The sequence below is a fragment of the Malaclemys terrapin genome, chromosome 1, assembly GCF_027887155.1.
Source record: "Malaclemys terrapin pileata isolate rMalTer1 chromosome 1, rMalTer1.hap1, whole genome shotgun sequence".
Classification (NCBI taxonomy): domain Eukaryota; kingdom Metazoa; phylum Chordata; order Testudines; family Emydidae; genus Malaclemys; species Malaclemys terrapin.
In genome coordinates this window covers 326884948-326906247 of record NC_071505.1, presented here as the reverse complement: position 1 = coordinate 326906247, position 21300 = coordinate 326884948, and the positions used below count along the sequence as shown (strand labels likewise).

General features: G+C 43.5%; 1 protein-coding gene across 4 annotated transcripts in view; it reads left to right on the top strand.

Annotated features, from left to right (window-relative positions):
* FAT3 (FAT atypical cadherin 3) overlaps positions 1-21300 on the top strand; it is a 572988-nt gene that overhangs the window by 445350 nt on the left and 106338 nt on the right. For all 4 annotated transcript variants that reach the window (XM_054015671.1, XM_054015669.1, XM_054015670.1 and 1 more), the window contains 2 exons: positions 9167-9442; positions 11210-11420. In XM_054015671.1, the coding sequence (XP_053871646.1) occupies positions 9167-9442; positions 11210-11420 (487 nt within the window). The remainder of the gene's footprint in view (positions 1-9166; positions 9443-11209; positions 11421-21300) is intronic.

Below are 21300 nucleotides of genomic sequence, written 5' to 3'. Positions count from 1 at the left end.
CGATGACTCCAAGATTTCTTTCTTAGTGGTAACAGCTAATTTAAACCCTCATTTTGTATATATACTTGGGATTAGTTTTTCCAATGAGCATTATTTTGCACTTATCAACGCTGAATTTCATCTGCCGTTTCGTTGCCTAGTCAGTTTTGTGAGATTCCTTTGCAACTGTTCATGGTCAGATTTGGAGCTAACAGTCTTGAGTAATTTAATATCATCTGCAGACTTTTCACCTCACTGTTTGCCCTCTTTCCAGATCATTTATGAATATTTTGCACAGCACAAGTCCCACTACATATACCTAGTGGACACCGCTATTTACCTCTCTCCATTCTGAAAACTGTCCACTTATTCCTACCCTTTTAACCAGTTACTGATCCATGAGACGACCTTCCATCTTATCCCATGATGGCTTACTTTGCTTAAGAGCCTTTGTTGTGGGTTCTTGTAAAAGCCTTCTGAAAGTCAAAGTGTGCTATATCAGCAGTATCATCTTTGTCTACATGTTTGTTGACACCCTCAAAGAATTCTGAGAGATTGGTGAGGCATGATTTCCCTTTACAAAAACTTTGTTGACTGTTCCCCATCAAATTGTGTTCACCTATGTGTCTGATAATTCTGTTTTTTACTATAGTTTCAACTAACTTGCCTGGTACTGAAGTAAGGCATACTGGTCTGTACTTGCCAGGATCGTCCCTGAAGCCTTTGTTGAACATGGGTGTTTCATTAGCTATCCTCAAGACGTCTGGTACAGAGGCTGATTTAAGTTATAGGTTATATACTACAGTTAGCAGTTCTGCAATTTCATATTTGAGTTCCTTCAGAACTCTTGGGTGAATACCACCTCGTTCTGGAGACTCATTACCGTTTACTGTATTGATTTCTTCCAAAATCTCCTCTATTGACATCTCACTCTTCCTCAGATTTGTCACCTAAAAGAATGGCTCAGGTGTAGGAAACTCCCCCACATCCTCTGCAGCGAAGATCGATGCATAGAATTCATTTAGCTTCTCCACAATGGCTTGACTTGCCAGAGTTCATCCTCCTTTCTGTTTTCCTCAGTAGGATTTGACTTCCAGTTTTTAAAGGTTGCCTTTTTGTCCCATACCACCTCTTTTAGTCTGCTATTTAGCCATGATGGCATTGTTTGGTCCTCTTACTGTTTTTTGTTTTGTTTTGCGCGGAAGGGGAGGGGTATACATTTAGTTTGAGCCTCTATTATGGTGGTTTTAAGTAGTTTCCATGCTGCTTGCAAGCATTTCAGAAACACAGCTTCCTTTTGGTTTTTGTTAATGAAAGTTTTATTCCTCCTGGTTCAGAGAAAATGTGAACCCTGAAGGCTCAAAATCCAGACAGTAAAGGAAAAAAAGCTTTAAAAAATAAATCTCATTATTTATAAACCAGTCTCATGATGGCTTGGTTCATGCTTTGTGTATGCTTAGGTCTCTACTCCTACACAGTTTTCTGTGAGCAATATTTGTAGTTCCTGTTAAAAATGCTTTTGCCCAGACCAGCCAAATTGTCTTCTGGTTGAATGAGCCTCAGCCAGAGCTATTATTCATTCATCTTTTCCCTCCTCTCTGCAGAAAGCCATGGAATTTTTCTGCTCATTAGAATCCTTTAGATGGGACATTCATGATGTAGAACTTGTTCTCTTTTTACAGGGCACACGTTTCTTTTAGGAAATAGTTTTGCTGAACTGAATACCTAATAAATCATAGTCATCTTTCACATGAGAGGGAGGTTGTTTCTGCAGAATGCCGAAAGGCTCACCTTCAACCAGCAGTGGCGATGGGTCAAAATGTAGGTGAGCATCATAGCCCTCTATAGCTCCGCATGTGCACTTTAATTCGAGACATTTTTAAAATGTCTTTCAGCCCTCTACCAGGTTGCCAGTTGTTAAACAAACTTCACTGAAGTCCTTTTTCTGCTGTCTCCTGATGGCATGGATGGTACATGGGCTAAGCCATTCCCACAGCTGTTCCCATATCAATCAGTTCTAGAAGACTTAACTGTTAAGTTAGTTGCTGTGAATGGCGCACAGAACTCAGATGAAGCTACATTTTGTTTTAATTCAATTCTTTACTTTTCTGAGTAGGACGGTTCTCCAGAACGAGAACCTCCACTCTCCGGAGCCTGGCTTTTTCCTCAGGCCACAACCCCAGCACTATCTTACCACATGCCAGTCTGTGGAGTGGAGGCGATGTGTGATGTTTCATTTCCATTTCAGTATAAATTCAGAGACATGTTAAAGCATGTATGACTGGCCACTGAGGATGGTGGAGAAATTGTTTGCATTTGTGTGGAAAATTTAGAAGGGTAGAGAAAAAAAACTTCTCAGGCTGTAACAAATAAACCTGTGTGGTAACACTCTTGAAAGCAATATTAAATCAAAGTAGGTTTTCAAAACCCATACAAAAGCGTAAGCTGAGTTGAAGCAATTCAGGCACTTAATGGGTTGTACTACAACACAGTTCCCTGACCAAGCAATTAGCCCAAGAGGATTCTTCCAGCCTCAAATATCTGTAAAGCAGCTCCTGGCATGTGTCCAGTTTTTATTCAACTACGTTTTGCCTCGACCAGAAGTATTTGTGATGGGCAACATTAAAAACGGCTTTGGAGAGACTTCCTGCATTAGGCTTTGTTCTGCTTTGATTTGATTGTATTTCTCTAGGCCTGTCACTTGCCATTTTGAATACAAAGTCTCTGGTAATGCTCTGAGAGTTACTTTGCCTAATTTATAAGCTTGGAGCTCCACAAGGTCCTTTATTTGAAATTTGCTTTAACTGTGGGAAATAGGAAGTGAGTAGGGAGAAGGAGATCTTTTATAGCAAGACACTTGTTCAGACTGTAAATTAGACAGGGCACAATGTGACCAGAAATGGGCAAGCTTTTGTAGAGCCTGCTACATATTGGAAAAGATATGAGCTCTCAAGGATATCTGGGCAAGGATTGCTGTCCTGGAAGTTTGCTTTATGAGGGTGGATAAAGTCTTTCAGATAACGTTTGCATATGAAAAGTGTTTTAATCGGCGACCTCAGTAAAGAGGAATTCCTGAGGCCATCACTACTTAACAGAACAGAAGCATTAAATATTTTCATTGCATCTCATTGAGGAGATGTAACATAGAACTTTTAAAATCAGACTTTCATTTTAAATAATAAGTATTGTGCGAACATAATGCTCCACTGACCTACAATATTAACAGTTACCTTCTTCCAAGTTGACAACAACTTTGGGCAACTGCAGCTAGTATATAAATATTTTTAAAAGCCAGTCCTGATGTGTGCCAATGAATCTTTGTCTGATTAAAAGCTTACTTGACCTGTGAAGTAACAGTCATGAATGGCAGATTCATTCATGTCAAATTTTCAATTTGGAACAAAAGAAAAGGGTTTGAAACACACACACACACACACATGCATTGTTAGCCTTGGATCCAATTCTGTTGGTAAGACTTAATTCTTGTAAAAAAATACAAGACACTTCCCTTACTGCGGGATGGTTAGGCTTTAAGGCTTCAGGAATGAAATCATGGCTGCATTTAAGTCAATAGGAGGTTTGTCAATGAGGCCAGGATTTCACCTCTGGACTTTGGCACAATCCTGCAAATACTTGTTGTATTTGAGTAACTTTACTTACATGAGTACTCTGATTGAATTCAGTTCAGCTCATTTAATGTTATCCGCATATGGGTAATCAAGACCCATTTGTATGTGTGTGATGTTCATGTCACCTTAACATTGCTCCTTTTTTGAAGAGAAGGACTTTTTTCCTCTCTGGACCTCATTTTTAGTCTATAAAATTCAACCAGCATAGCAGGAAATCTTCTACAAGATAAGGAAATATTGTAAGGTGACAGGACTAATGCGGAAATGGATCAAAAATATACCTCTAATAGTCAAGTGATCTGGATTCTATTCCCAGCCCTGCCCCAGACCCCTTGTGTGATAATCGATAAGTCATTTAACAGCCTGTTGCCATGTCTCAGTGGGTCACAGCTGAGGATGCCTAATTCAGGATGAACAGCTGAGAAATAAGGCAGACACACCCCAGGCTGGTGGTTATTCTTCCATAAGATATACCAAGCCAGTAACAAAAGTAAACTTTTCTCTCACACTGGTTAACAAGAAGTCGAAACTACAGTCTCCTTAGGCATTCCAGCACTCATTTCACCATGCAGACATTAAACTTGGATGAGTAGTTATTTAAAACCAATTTAATCAAACAAAGGGTCCTTCTAATCCCAAAATCAGCCACGTAACCAGATCAAGATATAATTGAGATCTTGCCCAATAATCATGCTGTTGCCAATCCTTTAGTATCTAATATTTAAAGGTTTATTTATAAGATGAAAAGAAAGAGGAGAGAGTTAAAATGGTTAAGGAAATCAAATACATACAGTCATTGCAAAGTTCTTGGATCAGGTTTGTAGCAGTGATGTTACAGACTGCTGGCTTGTAAAGTCTCTGATAACTTCCAAAAGATTGGAAGGTCCTCAGTCCATTGATTGGAATGCTCCTTTTAGTGTTAAGTCCGTAGTCCAGAGATTAGAGCAGGAAAGAGGTCAAAATGGAGATGCTTCCAAGGTCCTTTATAACTGTTCCCATGTGGAGGGACTGCTCTCAGTCTTAGTTTGTGGAAAATTATAGGCACAAGATGGAGTCCAGGGTCACATGAGCAAGTCACATGCCCTTGCATGCTTTGATAACTTATAGGAGCAGCCATTACCCATATTCTGGCTAAAGTGTCCAAAGGAAAGCTCACTGGGCCAGGGACAGGCTTCTTCTATGGCCCTTGTTTTCCTTAATGGGCCATCAACTTGAATGATCCATTCACAATGTGCGGGTTAGACTGGATGTAAATTACCTTACCCCAGGAGCAAACACATTTGAGCAAACTGGTACATAGTCAATATGCATAACTTTAGATACAAAGATGATACATGCATACAAATAGGATAATCATATTTGATAGATTGTAACTTTTCCATTGATACCTTACATGACGTACTTTGATCAAGATTTGTTGCATCTGTCTAACAGTGGCAGTATTAATGATATAAATGGTTATATTTTGATCATACAGCATCACACAACCCCCGCTCTCCTTCTGTTTTTTCCCATCTGTAGAATGAGGATAATAATACTTCTCTACCCCACAGAAGTGCTGTGAGGCTTAATAGGATACCATCAGCTTAAAAATCATACTTGTGTCTGCACATTTTTTACCTATGGTTTTTACAAGTAACTCCTAAGATTACTAGAATTTAAAGAACTCGGAGAAAACAAAATTCTATACTTTGTCCAGTTTGTGGAGTTGAAACACTTTGTATATAATAATTTTCTCCTATACAGTCAGTTTCCACCGTTTTTATTTGGGTGGGGAGAGGACTTTCACACAGCAATAGGGGAGAGAACGTGATTTTAAATAACACAGGAAAATATGATTATAAACTCATAACAAATTGGCAGGGATACAAAGGGGCAGGTGACAATACCTGAAATACCTTTTAACTCCTTTTTTAATAGACTAAATTTCAAGTTGATAGTGTCATCTTCAGTCATTAATGTTCGTAACGCACTTTAAGATCTCCAGATGGGAAGGTACTATAGAAATGCAAAGTACGTAATAAATAATATGTATTGCACTATGGATCACTTCACACACCACTAAAATGCAGTCATCTCTAGGGAGGGAGTTGGCAACCATTAAACAGCAACTATCAACATTTCATAGTTCAGGACAGAAAGTGAAAAGAAAACCTTATCCATGAAACTACCAAGAAAATCTAAAGTGCAAAATTCCATGGGATTTTTAATAACCACAACTAATTAGGACCTCAGTCTTATGCAAGAAGCACCTCAGTGCTCCCTAATAATGTGCTAGATCATTGGTTCATTGGTGTATCAGAGAGAATGCCACCTAATGAATCACTGCTATGATTTCCTGTAGCATCTTGGTTTCCATTTTGGTCTCTTGATGTTGACCCAGCTCAGCCCTGCTTAGTTTATGAGATTGAATGAGATCATAGATCAAGGAGCTGTGAGTGTACAATGAAGGTGGTGAACAAAGGCATGTACACATCTCTGGGTTGCGGTATCTCATGGTTGCTACAATGGAATCAGAAATCCTGCACATAAACACCTAGAGGGAAGCGACCGTGCCATTTGTATAATCTTATACAAAACAGCAACAATGGTTTTGGTGGTTAATGTCCCCATTGTAGCACATAATTCAGTGCTGTTAAGACTTGTCACTGTGAGCTCCCACGTTTGCATAACCATTGTTTCCTATAGAGAGAGTGGATTGAACTAACGCACTCTAGCATTAGTGTAAAAAAAAAAAAAAAAAAAAAACCCTCACATGGCAACTTGTAATGATCCCAAAATGAATGTAATCCGTGATGTAATAATAGGTGTGCAATCTAATACACTCAGCATTTCAGTGAAATGCTATTTAACGTTTGAAAAGTGTTCACTTCTCAATTAGAATGTCTAAATTAACTGATGTATGACAAAGCTCCTGGCCACTAATTAAATCAACATCAAAATAAATCTCTTTTCCTTATAGTCTGTGTTAACAATGTAGCAAATAATAATCACGCTGCTTTACAGTAGGATGTGTCAAGGGTTGTAAGTGTCACGGCTTTTAGGGAATGTTCTATTTGAATAGTTTTCATATTAAGTGTTAGATGCTGGAGATCATATTCCCATCATATTCTCCCACATTCAAATTGGTTCAGTGTCTCTTTTCTATGCTCACAAAGGAGCAAGTTGTTGGTCAGGTAGCCTTACTCTGTGTGCATGTAGAGCAGAATTAGGATCTTTATTTTTATTCCAAACCTTTCCCCATGTTTTAAGGCATCTAAAATCCCTAAGTGCTACATCTTTTTTTTTTTTTTTTTAAGGATTCATTTATCTCAGTATCTTAGAAACATATCTTGATGTATTATGTATGTTAACAAAAATAAAACTGCAATGAGTACGGGAGATTTGTCATCATTTTAGATCTAACGATATATGTTTACTCCTCTATTATACGTCTCTCTCACCAAAAAATAACCTAATACAGCTTCCTCCCTTCTTCATATCCCCATAAGCTATCAAAGATTAAACCTTCCCAAATGCACAGTCACATGCTAAATCCTTGATAATAGCTTTAAGATATAGACCATTTCATTGCAACTGCTTTTTAGTCAGTTCCCAGGCTAGGTCATTGTGACTGGATTTTGCAACTGCTTGTGTTCTGTCTGGTAAAGTATTCAAGAAAGGCTTCCAAACATGGAAATCTAAAGTTTCATTTCCCTCTGAGGCCATGTCTTTTCATGTGAAACTGTAGTAACAGATTAAATAAATTTTTCCTCTACTAAAACAAAAAGTGTGGGTGAGCTGGGCGTGATCCAGCACTGTAATAAACTCTTTCTGCTACAAAAGAGCCAGGTTGAGACACTTCTTTATACCAGAGGTAGTATCCTGGAGGCTAGTCAGATCACTCAGCAGACATGTGTTTGGTTTATAACTACATCTCCTAGGCACTGTCTCACTTCATTCCCTATCTCTTTCTAAAACTTTGAATAATAGGGTCAGTCCATTTATAGCTGGCAACCTGTGAGAACTATTTTTTTTTTTAAATGATGGATTCCCTCCTGTGGTACATTTATTCTTCATCTCTAGTGTTACATGCACTCTTTGTAAAAAGTGTATCGAGTTTCCCAGACATCCTCTGCAGGAGAGACCGCTTTTCCCCAATGCAATGAAAGATACAGCTGTATTTGTTGTTGTCTGTTTCAATGTTACAAACACTTTTCCTTGTCCTCTTCTATGATTCTGCTGCCAGGGTCCCAGAAGCAATCAATAGCATATACAGGCTTGAAACCAAGCCCACAGCAGGGATCTGATTCCTCGGCTGGTGATAAACACCTTTTGTGGTATATTTATGGTTACATATTGTCAAAATTATAAATAAGCAAAAACTTGAAGGTGGGGATGGTGATTATTAACCATTTGAATTGGGGTAGCATCTAGAGCCCCCCAATCAGGATTGGGGGCCCTGTTGTTCTTGGCAGTACACATGCACATATAATGAAAAGAGGGCCCTGCCTATAACCTATGAGAAGAGAGAACAGATGGATACTACAATCAGATGGGGATAGACCAGGGTAACAGTGAGCTGTTACAATCAGTATAATACCCTGCAGTTACAGTGTACCACTGATCAGTGTTTTGTGGACATCACTTTGGAGTTGAGTTTTAAGGAGGGATTTGAAAGAGGATAATGTAGTGGCTTTTCAGTTTGTTATGGAGAGGCTTAAGGCAAAGATTGGGGGAAAGCACCAAAGTGTTTGAAGGAAAATTGAACAAGTGGGCCACAAAGGCTGGAGTCCTGGGCAGAGCATAGGCAGGAGGGGATTGAATGGAATTGTAAATTATTTTTAAATAAATCTGCCATATAGCCAGTGCCCTTAGATCACCTATCCTTGAAAATATGTTCAAATTTACGTGGCTTTAGATCTGTGTGGCGTTGAATTGATTCTTGGCCCAAATTTCCACTCCTACAATTGTTGCTTAAAATGTGATGAACACTTGCTGTACCCATCACTGTTGTGTCTGGATACCAGCATACTGATTGATAGTACATCACAGTGCAATATGAGGGGCTGAGAAGGGTACGGGATTTAATGAATGCTTAGTCCAGTAAGAGAACACGTTTAAACAGCAGGAAAATGATCAGTTTTGTGGCCTTGATAATGAGAAAAAAATGCCCAGAATATGTATGCAACTCTCTGGTAACACCCACAAAGCGCATGTCTCTATAGCAATTCAAAGTTCCAAAATAGTAAGTCATTCCGATTATTGCTGGAAACCTAGGTGTTGTGAATCTCTTGTTTAGATCATTAATGAGCCTCTCTAGGATAGATCATTTTAATTAAGATCAATTTGCTTTCCCATTGAATATTCCTGCTATTTATTTTGATTGTGGAGGTGACTGTTTAACATTAAATGATGCCTCTCGGCTGCTCTGCCCCAGCACGCATATGAATAACATATCGTACAGTTCTGTAAAGCAAATCGTATTTCTTTGAGTGCCTGTTGAGTGAACTGACTTGACTTCAGTAACTCTTAGTCACAGTTGCTTTACTGATTTATTTATTTCATGTTATCTGTAGGTTCTTATCAAAGTATTGGATAACAACGATAATGGCCCGGAATTCTCTCACCCAAGTTACGATGTCACGATTTCGGAGGACATCCTCCCTGATACTGAGATACTGCAGGTCGAAGCTATAGACAGAGATGAGAAACACAAGTTGAGCTATACTGTTCACAGCAGCATTGATTCAGTCAGCATGAGAAAATTCAGAATTGACCCCAGCACGGGGGTACTATACACTGCCGAGAGATTAGACCATGAAGCTCAAGATAAGCACATCCTTAATGTAATGGTAAGAATGAAACATAAGCTTGGTACCTAGAACACTATCATTGCTGTTTAAGGTGTATATTTACTTTAGTTTTTGGATAAGCAAAGAGTTTTCAGTATGGTAAATGGTAATTCATTTAATCTTTTCCTGCACTGCTGTGCATTGATTTTACATTTTTTATTTAAGCCCTGCAAGACTTATTACCAGTACATTTTATGTAATATGAAATGATTTGCCATCTTGACGGAGAACAAACAAGAAATGTTATAATCTCTTGACGTCTGGCCCTTTCATCTGAGATCATTTTCAGAGTTTCTGAAGAAAATCTAAAAAGTTCTTTGAGAAGTCGCTCACAGAAGAATCGCTTTCTTGCCATTCACAAAGCTGTAGCCTTTGGAAGCATGGCAGCCTGATATATAGTTTACTTATATAGGTTTATTTCAAGGTAGTAGATATTCATATACTAAATAGCTTTCAGCTACATTTCCAAACATTAGAGTAGGCAGAGAAAAAATTAATTATCGGTTTGTATGCTCAGTGTGCCTAAATTATAGAGCTGAACGTGCTCTGCTTTGATGTGGAAGTTGCATATTATGAAGTGGTGGTTAATTTTAAAACAAAACAAAGAACTAAATTAGTTTAAACACTGTAACCTACTAATTTTCTTTAACCATCTAAGAGCCCTGCAGAATAAGCCCTTTGAAGCACCACCGTGTGGCCTGTTAGATGCAAGGCTAGCTTTAGGAGGAAACAACTTAGGCACCATCCTGCATACTGCTACTCATCTTCAGGCAAGCAGAGCCCAAGGAGAAGGCAGGCCTTTGGTGAGTGAGATGTGACGGGAGCTAAGAAGAAGTGTAGACATGACTATAGAGACACCAGGGCATGAAGATCATTGCTGGGACAGTGTGCTTAGCCTCCCTATTATGTGAAGTTTGCTTGGCTTTATTTAAGAAGAACCAAAATATTCAAGGTTGTCTTACACTTGCCGGTAGGATCTTCACTGTAACCAGTGCTGAGATTTTGGATGTGGGAGTGAAAGAAGCTACAGGAGTGAATAATAGCTTCAGGTCTGCAAGGTTTTGAGAGCCTCTTGCGAGGTTTGATCAATCCCCATAGATGGCAGTCTAAGTGAAGAGTGCCCAGCACCCCCTAGGATCAGCACTATTCTTTTTACCATGGGTACCGTGATCTTCAAAAATGTATGTTCATATTTGCTGATACAAAAATCTATACGTACCTGTCTGCACAAATTGGGTTTTTACATGCAAATGATTAGATAGCCACATAACTGGTCATTGTGTGTGCAATCCCATACATTTTTTTTTTTTTGAAAGAAGGAACAAAGCTACGTAGATATGCACTGTACATACTGCTGCTTTGTTCCCACACTATGGTATCAGTGAGGGGCATGGAACATAGCAGTTTATATTATATTTGTCAGCATTAGAGAACCTTTGGCACAAACTCAAAACTGAACATCAAATGAGACATTACGACATTATTTTGGATCAGTTTAAAAATCTACATCTTCAGTGCAGGGGCACCAGGAATAAATTTACAATAAATTAAATTTAAAAATACCCTCCAAGTCTTTTTCTCCTCTTGATTTCTCACTTTGTGCCATATCTTCGGTTTGTCTGTCTTTTAGATTTTAAGGCCTTCAGGATGGAAAAAAGTCTGTATTTTGGGTATTGTACAGCAGTGAGCACATTGCCAGGGCTCAGATAGTTATTATTACTGCTAATAAAGTTATTTCAAGATGTTTCTCCTGTATTTTTTCTATAGGTTCGAGATCAGGAGTTTCCCTATAGAAGAAACCTGGCCAGAGTCGTCATAAATGTGGAAGATTCCAATGATCACAGTCCCTACTTCACCAGTCCTTTGTACGAAGCATCGGTGTATGAATCAGCAGCTATTGGATCTGCTGTTCTGCAGGTCACTGCTTTGGATAAAGACAAAGGAGAAAACGCAGAGCTTATCTACACTATAGAAGCAGGTTAGAGCACAGGGACACAAAAGGCTGCAACATGATGCATTCTATAAACCAAAAAGAGTGATTATGCTGGCTTTAATTCAGAGATAGGGTAACACTAAGAAATCTTTATGGATTCTTGATCCTAGCTATCCCCTGATGAAAGTGTACAAAAAGTACAAACTCTCGTCTGCTGTTTTCAACGTTTAAGCTACTGATCAGAGAGAGTTGACTTCATTTTAATTAGATGGCTACTGAGGCTTTTACCTCTAGGTCATTGGTTCAAATTACCCACAAGTCAGTGACCGAAAGTCATTCCATCTGATATCTATTTTTTGTTTTACTGGCTTCATTCTAGTGCAGTGGACAGGATGGCTTCATCATAAACTAACACAATGACAGCTGGTGCTAACTGGCATCTTTGTTCATTTTAATCAGAGGAGCAGGGAGACTGAAGCCAGTTTTGCTGGCATACGTTATGCTCTCCTTCCTCCCCCCAGCCAAGATTTCTATGCATGCAAAGGCCCTAGTATACAGGCATCTTATACAGGTATAAAAGTGTTTTGGCTGGTACAACTTCGCTCTCTCACCGAACTGGTATAAGCTATACCAGCAGTAGCACTTTATTGCTCGTATAAGCTGTCTCTACACTGGGAAGGTTTGCCGGCATACCTATACTGGCAAAAATGTTAAGTATAGCTTATGCCTGAGTTTCTTTGTGGCCCTACACTTGGTTACTCCAGAGTAGAGCTAATAGCAAGACTTTTTGGAAAGTTGCATTGTCTTTGTTCATGCTGTGCTGCTGCTGTGGAAAATTAATGGATGTGAATCACCAAGGCTGTCTACCCTGTATATTTCGTGGTTTAATTTCCCTAATGCAACTCTGTGTGTATGCATATATATGTAAGAGGTGAACATTTTATTGCTTTTATAGATTTGAGTTTAGAAACCATTTCCAAAGCCGGAAATTAGTATGCATTCAGTAGAGATACTTGCAAAAAGTGAGAAAATGGAAAATCCTATCTCTTAAATTGCTTTTGTGTTGCTGCTGCACTCTGCACTTTGAAATAATGTGACTTTTCCATTTTAATAATAATAATAATAATACTTGGCACCTATATCACACTTCTCAACTGTAGATCACAAAGAGGAATTCCATATTCCATGATGGTCCCAATAATTAATCAAGACACAGACTTCACTTATTAGACCTTGATCTTGCAGACTGATCTATGCAGGCAACACTTATGCTCTTCTAGAGACCCATTCACTTCAATGGAGCCTAGGGTTACCATTCGTCCGGATTTACCCGGACATGTCCTCCTTTTTGTGCTAAAAATAGCGTCCGGGGGGAATTTGTAAAGCACTCACAATGTCCGGGATTTCCCCCTCCCCCGGCACAGCAGAGTGAGCGGCTGGGAGGGCTGCAGGAAAGTCCCGGGCTGGACTCCGGAGCAGCTGGAGAGGAGCTCCGCCCTGCATTCTGAGCAAGTGTCTCAGCACAAAGTGCAGCCCTCCCCTTTTGCAACTGGGAGCGGTTTCTGCCATGCAGCGTAGCAAAACGGGAGCGAGAGCACTTTGTGCTGATACAAGGGCAGCTCTCCCCTGCAACCCGGTCCGGACCTGGGACCGGGTTTTGTTGTGCAGGGCCAGGGACCGGGTTTTGTTGTGCTGGGGAGCTCAGCCACGTGTCCGGCTCGCACAGAGCCCAACACCCTGTTCTGAGCAGCAGGGTAAGGGGGGCAGGAGAAGGGGCAGGGAGGTTCTGGAGGGGGCAGTCAAGAAACGGGGGGGGGCTTTTTGGGGGGAGTGGAGAAAGTTTTGGGCAGTCAGGGTACAGGTAGGGGGTAGGGTCCTGGTGGGCAGTTGGGGGGGGGTCTTAGGAGGGGGCAGTTAGGGGACAAGGAACAGGGAGTCTTAGGTAGGGGGTGGGGTTCTGGAGGGCAGTTAGGAGCAGGGGTCCCAGGAGGGGGCAGTCAGGGGACAAGGAGCGGGGGGTAGGGGGCTGGGAGTTCTGGGGGGGAGCTGTCAGGGGGCAGGAGTGGGGAGAGGGATCGGAGCAGTCAGGGGACAGGGAGCAGAGGGGTTTAGATGGGTTGGGAGTTCTGGGGGGGGCTGTCGGGGCAGGAGTGCGGAGAGGGATCGGAGCAGTCAGGGGACAGGGAGCAGAGAGGTTTAGATGGGTTGGGAGTTCTGGGGGGGGCTGTCAGGGGGCAGGAGTGCGGAGAGGGATCGGAGCAGTCAGGGGACAGGGAGCAGAGGGGTTTAGATGGGTTGGGAGTTCTGGGGGGGGCTGTCAGGGGGCAGGAGTGCGGAGAGGGATCGGAGCAGTCAGGGGACAGGGAGCAGAGGGGTTTAGATGGGTTGGGAGTTCTGGGGGGGGGCTGTCAGGGGGTGGGGAGTGGTTGGATGGGGCGTGGGAGTCCCAGGGGTCTGTCTGGGGGTGGGGGTGTGGATAAAGGTTGGGGCAGTCGGGACAAGAGGCAGGGAGGCTTAGATAGTCCTGGGGGGCAGTTAGGGGCAGGGGTCCCAGGAGGGGGTAGTCAGGGGACAAGGAACGGGGGGAGGGTTGGGAGGTCAGGGGGGGCGGGAAGTGGGAGGGGCGGGGCTAGGGCAGGGCTCCTCCCGTCCTCTTTTTTGCTCGCTGAAATATGGTAACCCTAATGGAGCCATGCCAATTTACACCAGCTGAGGATGTCGCCCATTATTCTTTGTATCATAAACATATTTATAGACAAACACTAAGCATACCTATGACAATGCGATTCAGAAAGTTCAACATCTGAGCCAGTTTCCAAAATATCTAAACAATCCTCTTCATTTTGCATTGAGATATCGGGAGTTTTCCAATGGCCACAGAATATTTATTGTTTGTGATATTTGTGTAGCTTTAGCCTTTCCAGAAAAACTAAGGCTACATACCAGCCCTGAGCAGCAGTATTTTCTTGGCTCTGTCTCGTGTTGTTTAAGTCATAGAATCATAGACTATCAGGGTTGGAAGGGACCTCAGGAGCTCATCTAGTCCAACCCCCTGCTCAAAGCAGGACCAACACCAACTAAATCATCCCAGCCAGGGCTTTGTCAAGCCTGACCTTAAAAACCTCTAAGAAAGGAGATTCCACCACCTCCCTAGGTAACCCATTCCAGTGCTTCACCACCCTCCTAGTGGAAACGTTTTTCCTAATATCCAACCTAAACCTCCCCTACTGCAACTTGAGACCATTGCTCCTTGTTCTGTCATCTGCTACCTCTTTGGAATCCCCTTTCAGGTAGTTGAAAGCAGCTATCAAATCCCCCCTCATTCTTCTCTTCTGCAGATTAAACAATCCCAGTTCCCTCAGCTTCTCCTCATAAGTCATGTGCTCCAGCACCCTAATTATTTTTGTTGCCCTCCGCTGGACTCTTTCCAATTTTTCCATATCCTCCTTGTAATGTGGGGCCCAAAACTGGACACAGTACTCCAGATGAGGCCTCACCAATGTCAAATAGAGGGGAATGATCACGTCCCTGGATCTGCTGGCAATGCCCCTTGTGACAAAGTTCCTCCTCTATCTTGGTGGGTCCTGCGCTCATTGGCAGATTTTCTTGCTGCAGAGATTCACCGTGTGGGTTGGGGAACAGCCCAGAGACCGTCTCCTCTGGAAGAACCCACAATCCAGGTCAATTGGGAGGTTGGGGGGAACCCGGGCCTGCCCTCTACTCCGGGTTCCATCCCAGGGCCCTGTGGACTGCAGCTGTCTATAGTGCCTCCTGTAACAGCTGCATGACAGCTACAACTCCCTGGGCTACTTGCCCATGGCCTCCTCCAAACACCTTCCTTATTCTCACCACAGGACCTTCCTCCTGGTGTCTGATAACACTTGTGCTCCTCAGTCCTCCAGCAGCACACCCTCTCACTCTCAGCTCCTTGCGCCTCTTGCTCCCAGCTCCTCACACTCACACCACAAACTGAAGTGAGCTCCTTTTAAAACCCAGGTGCCTTGATTAGCCTGCCTTAATTGATTCTAGCAGCATCTTCTTAATTGGCTCCAGGGTCCTAATTAGCTTGCCTGCCTTAACTGGTTCTAGCAGGTTCATGATTACTCTAGTGCAGCCCCTTCTCTGGTCACTCAGGGAACAGAAAACTACTCATCCAGCGACCAGTATATTTGCCCTCTACCAGACTCCTGTACCCCACATGTCTGGGTCTGTCATACCCTACTTATACAGCCCAAAATGCCTTTAGCCTTCTTGGCAACAAGGGCACACTGTCGACTCTCATCCAGCTTTTCTTCCACTGTAACCCTTGGTCCTTTTCTGCAGAACTGCTGCCTATCCACTCGGTCCCTAGTCTGTAGCAGTGCAGAGGATTCTTCCTTCCTAAGTGCAGGATGCTGCACTTGTCCTTGTTGAACCTCCATCAGATTTCTTTTGGCCCAATCCTCTTTGTCTGGGTCCCTCTGTATCCTTTCCCTACCCTCCAGCGTATCTACCATTCCTCCCAGTTTAGTGTCATCTCCAAACTTGCTGAGGGTGCAGTCCACGCCATCCTCCAGATCATTAATGAAGATATTGAACAAAACCAGTCCCAGGACCGACCCTTGGGGCACTCCGCTTGATACCGGCTGCCAACTAGACATGGAGCCATTGATCACTACCTGTTGAGCCCGACGATCTAGCCAGCTTTCTATCCACTTTATAGTCCATTCATCCAGCCCATACTTTTTTAACTTGCTGGCAAGAATACTGTGGGAGACCGTATCAAAAGTCAAGGAATAACATGTCCACTGCTTACCCCTCATCAATTAGGAACAGGTTGAACTAAACTGAAATAAGCCTCTCTCAACCCGAAATAAGAGTGCCTGCACAGGTTTATACACTATACACCTTAACTTAAACCATGCAACTTTCTCATGGTGACAAACCCTAAGGAACCCCCATTCTTGTTCACCCATCTACTCTGGAGGTTTTGTAAGAATGACAGGAATTGGAATTTCACTTCCTTAAGCAAATAAGAAGATAATGTCATAAGTTGTTCAAAACAGAAGACAGTTAAATACGGACCAGAAAAGCAGCCAAGGTGGACAATCTAAGTAATCATATATATTATTTATATCATGGTATCCTCTGGAGGTGCCAACTTAGATCAGGAACATTGCACTAGGAAGGGTTCAGGTGCACAGAAACAGTCGGGCCTGCCCTGTGTGATTGGGTTGCGTGTGATGGTGTGGGGCAGGGCTCAGCAGCCCTGGGGCTCACTTCCTGTTTGTCTTATGTTCCTAAAAACTCATGCTTCAGGGTTTGTGCCAGCCACCTTCAGGGGTCAGAAAGGGATTCTGATGTATTCTGGGTTGAGTTTTTTTAATCTCTTTCCTCTGGCGCATCAAGGACAGCCAAGACTGGAGATGGAACACTGGGCAGGGAAGGCCATGGCTCTGAGGTGGCACTGAGCGCTCTCTCTCTCTCTCTCAGTTGCTTGGCTGGCTGGTTCTTGCTCACATGCTCAGTGATCACCATATGTGGGGTTGGGAAGGAATTTTCTCTCAGGTCAGATGGGCAGTGACTTTGGGGGATTTTTCACCTTCCTCTGCAGCATGTGGGTACAAGTCTCTTGCCAGGATTATCTGGGTATCTCACTTAATCATTTCCCTGCTATTTCAAGGGTCTTGGTCATCTTATTCCTTCCTATTCTCTGTTTGTGGCACATAATAGTCTGGTCTCCCATGGGCTGTAATACTTTGGTTTAATTTTGATTGTTGGGTTTAGTGTGGAGGTGCTGGGTGGTGTTGGTGTTCCTCTCATATACAGGAAGTCAGACAGGATGATCTGGTGGTCCCTTCTGGCCTTCAACTCTAGGAGCTAACAATCTAAATAGACAAGACAGATAAAGGGTGGAAGCAGAAGCACTCAGAGGTGAAGTGGCTAGCCCAAGGTAAGTGGCAAAGTGTGAATAGAAGCCAGGTTTCCTGAGTCCCAATCCTGTACTCTATCCATTGCGTCATACTGCCTCTCTACCGGTTCTGCCTCCCCCTGTCCTTCCTGTGAACATCTTCCAGTATGGTCAGCCAGTGTCAAGAGTGTGAGCAGCTCCAGCGGAGTATCTGACAACTTACTGTCTGTGGGAGGAGCTGGTCTCACGCTCTATGGACAGACAGCTGTGCTGTTTTTGTCTGATTTGACTTCATCTTCCTTGCCACAACATGTGACTCTATGCATGATTCATTAGGCAGTGCTCCCATCAGCCATACAAATACATGTGGCACAGCATTATGTTCAGATGTAGTATGTTGGGGAATACAGTTCTGCACAGAGTACATCACCATTCTACGGGTGGCCTTTTCTTTGAAAGAAATAGATGCAATAAGTTTTATTTATTGTGGCCCTTGGGAAAGGCAATAAATTAATAACCCTGGAAGAATTAAGTCCTGGTCATCACAGAATGAGCACAGCCTGGGCAGCTGCATTTCAGGTTTACCCACACTGCCACACCAATATGCCTCAACCCTTTCCTAAGGGATCATCCCAGGGAGAGAGGGCACCCAGCTCTCTGTCTCTGTGCCTGTTCCATCTTTGGCCAGTCTGCTATGGCTTCTCATATGAGAGCCGAAGAAATGGTGTTTTAGAACCGTCTAAATAGTCAAACCAAACTAAGGATGGGTGAGGAAACAGAGGAGAAGAGACTTGCCCAGTGTTAAGTAGCGGGGGTAGCAACAGAACCCAGGGGCCTCTGTTCCACTAGCACTGGGGCAGAGGCCAGAAGATCATAGAATATCAGGGTTGGAAAGGACCTCAGGAAGTCATCTAGTCCAACCCCCTGCTCAAAGCAGGACCAATCCCCAGACAGATTTTTGCCCCAGATCACTAAATGGCCCCCCTCAAGGATTGAACTCACAACCCTGGGTTTAGCAGGCCAATGCTCAAACCACTGAGCTATCCCTCCTGCTAAAGGTCACCAGACCTGAGCATCTGCCTGAAGCAGATTCCAACTGACAACCTAGTGATAAAAGACTGCTTGTGCCATAACCTGAGCCATCTACTCCCCTCTGTGCTACTCCTCCATGATTCACTCATTGGGATATAGTTTTATATCCCCTATTATGATGTATATGTGTGTGTTGGGTGGGACTGAGGGCGTGGGATTGGTTTATTGCTTTTTTTAAAGAGGTAGACAGCAAACCAGTCAAGAATTGCACATGTCCTACTATTTTTATTTGCCTGTCTGTCCCACAGCCCACTGGTTTGTCCTGTCCACCTTTTATCTCTCATCTGTGAGACTGTGAGCTCTTTGGAGAAGAGACTGTTATTTACTGTATCCTTGTAGGGCACCTAGCACAATCGGACCTCAACCTGGTTTGCCTCTAGGTGCCATCACAATACACATGATAAATAATGTAGTGCTGTAAGACTATGGCTATAATGCATTTGTAATATAGTACATAATGGAGACAGAACATAAGATGATGATTAGAAATGATGTTTAGGTTATTAGGTGGCCAAGTTTAGGCTGTATGTTTTCCTCCTTTCTACATATTATATTACAGAATCATAGAGCCATAGGGTTCGGAGGGACCGCAAGAGTCATCTAGTCTAACCCCCTGTCAAGATGCAGGATTTGTTGGATCTAAACCATCCAAGACAGATGGCTATCCAGCCTCCTTTTGAAAACTTCCAGTGAAGGAGATTCCATAACTTCCCTAGGCCATCTGTTCCATTTTCCTACTGTTCTTACAGTTAGAAAGTTTTTCATGAGATTTAATCTAAATCTGCTATGCTGTAGTTTGAACCCTTTGCCTCTTGGTCTGCCCTCTGTGGCAAGAGAGAACAGTTTTTCTTTATCTTTTTTGTGGCAACCTATTGTGGAGCCAATACACCCCTTCACTCTTTGGGGCATGGGGAAAGGCATGATAGCCCCACAACTGAGTCCCAATGACCACCCTGAGCCTCAGGGCCTAGTGGCCAGAGTCAATATGGCTGCCCTCACTTGTAGGGCCGTGCGGCCTACTGGCCCGAGTCAGTATGGCTGCCCTCTTAGTCAAGGCTGTGAGACCGAGCAGCTAGTTGGGAAGTGGGCCGCCATCTAGGGGTGGCTGGCAGCCGGGGTAGAGGGATCCAGGCCATCCCTGCTCCACCAGGTCCCAGCCCATGGCCCTGATAGCAGCGAATGGATTCATCACTAGATTAGTGAGGATCTGTCCGAAACACGCTGCCTTTGTCCTGGTTCCACAACCGGACCAATCTCTAGTTCCCCTGGGTTACTTCCTACCCTGTTTTCCAGTGTTGCTGTCCACAAGTCTCCTGGACCTCTGGGGTCATCAGCTTGCGAAGCTCCCAATTACTTGGGCTTCCGTGGGCGGCCTGGTATTGGCCTGGGTCTCGGCACACTTGGCCTTCACGATCGGGGGCTCCAGCAGCTCCCAAGAGGGAGCCTGCAATGAGCATTCTCTCTCCTCAGCCCCGACTGAACTGGCCTTTTATGCTGAGGCACCAGTTGGAGCATGCCCAGCAGTGGCAAGGGGATGTGGCTTCCTCCATCCAACATATGGGGTGAACTTCTCCTTCTCTAGTGTGGGACATGTACATCCCGTCACACAGCCTTTCACGTATTTGAAGACCACTATCATGTTCCCCCTTAGTCTTCTCTTTTCAGGGGTGAAAGTAAAATTGAATTCTTACCGGTACAGGGGCCTTGGGCAGAAGGGCCAGGGCTGGGGAGTCAGTGTCCCCCAGCCAGCCCATCTGCGCTGCCTGGCCCGTGCTGTTCCGGATTCCAGCGGTGATTTAAAGGGCCTGGGGCTTTTAAATCGCCATCCCCAGGGAAGCTGCTCCTTTTGCGCCCCCCCTCCCGTCAGTGGCCCGGGGGAGGGGGCAAAAGGGGCAACAATGTTAAGCTTTAAGCAGGGTCCTTTGCTGCGGCAGCGCTTTAATGTCGCTGCCCCTTTTGCCCCTCCCCCCCATCATCAGTGGTGGCGGCGCTTTAAAGTCAGCTGTATGGGCCGGTACCAGCGGCCACTTTTTACTGGTACACCATACCGGCCCGTACCGCCTTACTTTCACGCCTGCCTCTTTTCCAAACTAAACATACCCAGTTCCTTCAGCCTTTGCTCATAAGGCTTGCATTCCGTCCCTTTGATCATCTTCGTCTCTTGCTTCTGGATCCTTTCCAGTTTCTCTACATCCTTTCTATACAGCAGTGACCAAAACTGGACACAGAACTCTATCTGAGGCCTAACCAGCGCCGAGTAGAGCGATACTATCACCTCCTGTGACTTGCGTGCTGCGCCTCCGTTAATGCAACTCAAACTTGCATTTGCCCTTTTTGCAACAGCATCATGTTGTTGACTCATGTTGAGGTTGTGAGCCACTACAACTCCCAGATCCTTCTCAGCTGTGCTGTTGCCAAGACAGTTATTCCCCATTCTGTATTTGTGCATTTGGTTTTTCTTCTCTAAGTGTCGCACCTTGCATTTGTCCTTGTTGAATTTCATCTTGTCTGTAGCCCAGTTCTCCAATTTATCTAGATCCCTTTGAATTTTAGTACTATCCTCCAAAGTGTTCGCATATAGGTTTGTCTTCTATAACTGCCTGTTGTTTCTGTTTCATCGTGAGCTCTGTCTGCTATTCCAGGCTTCAAGCCTTCATTTACTATAAAACTGAACTCCTATGGTTTCATTATGCACAGATGTTCCAATCCTAGATGTATCAAAATTGAGGCTTCAGTTGCTATAGTTTCTATAATCTATAAATTGGGTGCAGTGAGGATGCTGATTTTAACAGCTGGGCTCAGATCATACGTCTTCATTCACAGGAAGTACCTTGAATGATGAAAGCAGTAGTCTCATAATTTAATAAGAAATTTCTAAAGGAGAAAAACACCCTCCTCCCCATCCTTACATGCATCAGTCTGTGACTGTAACTAATTCCTATT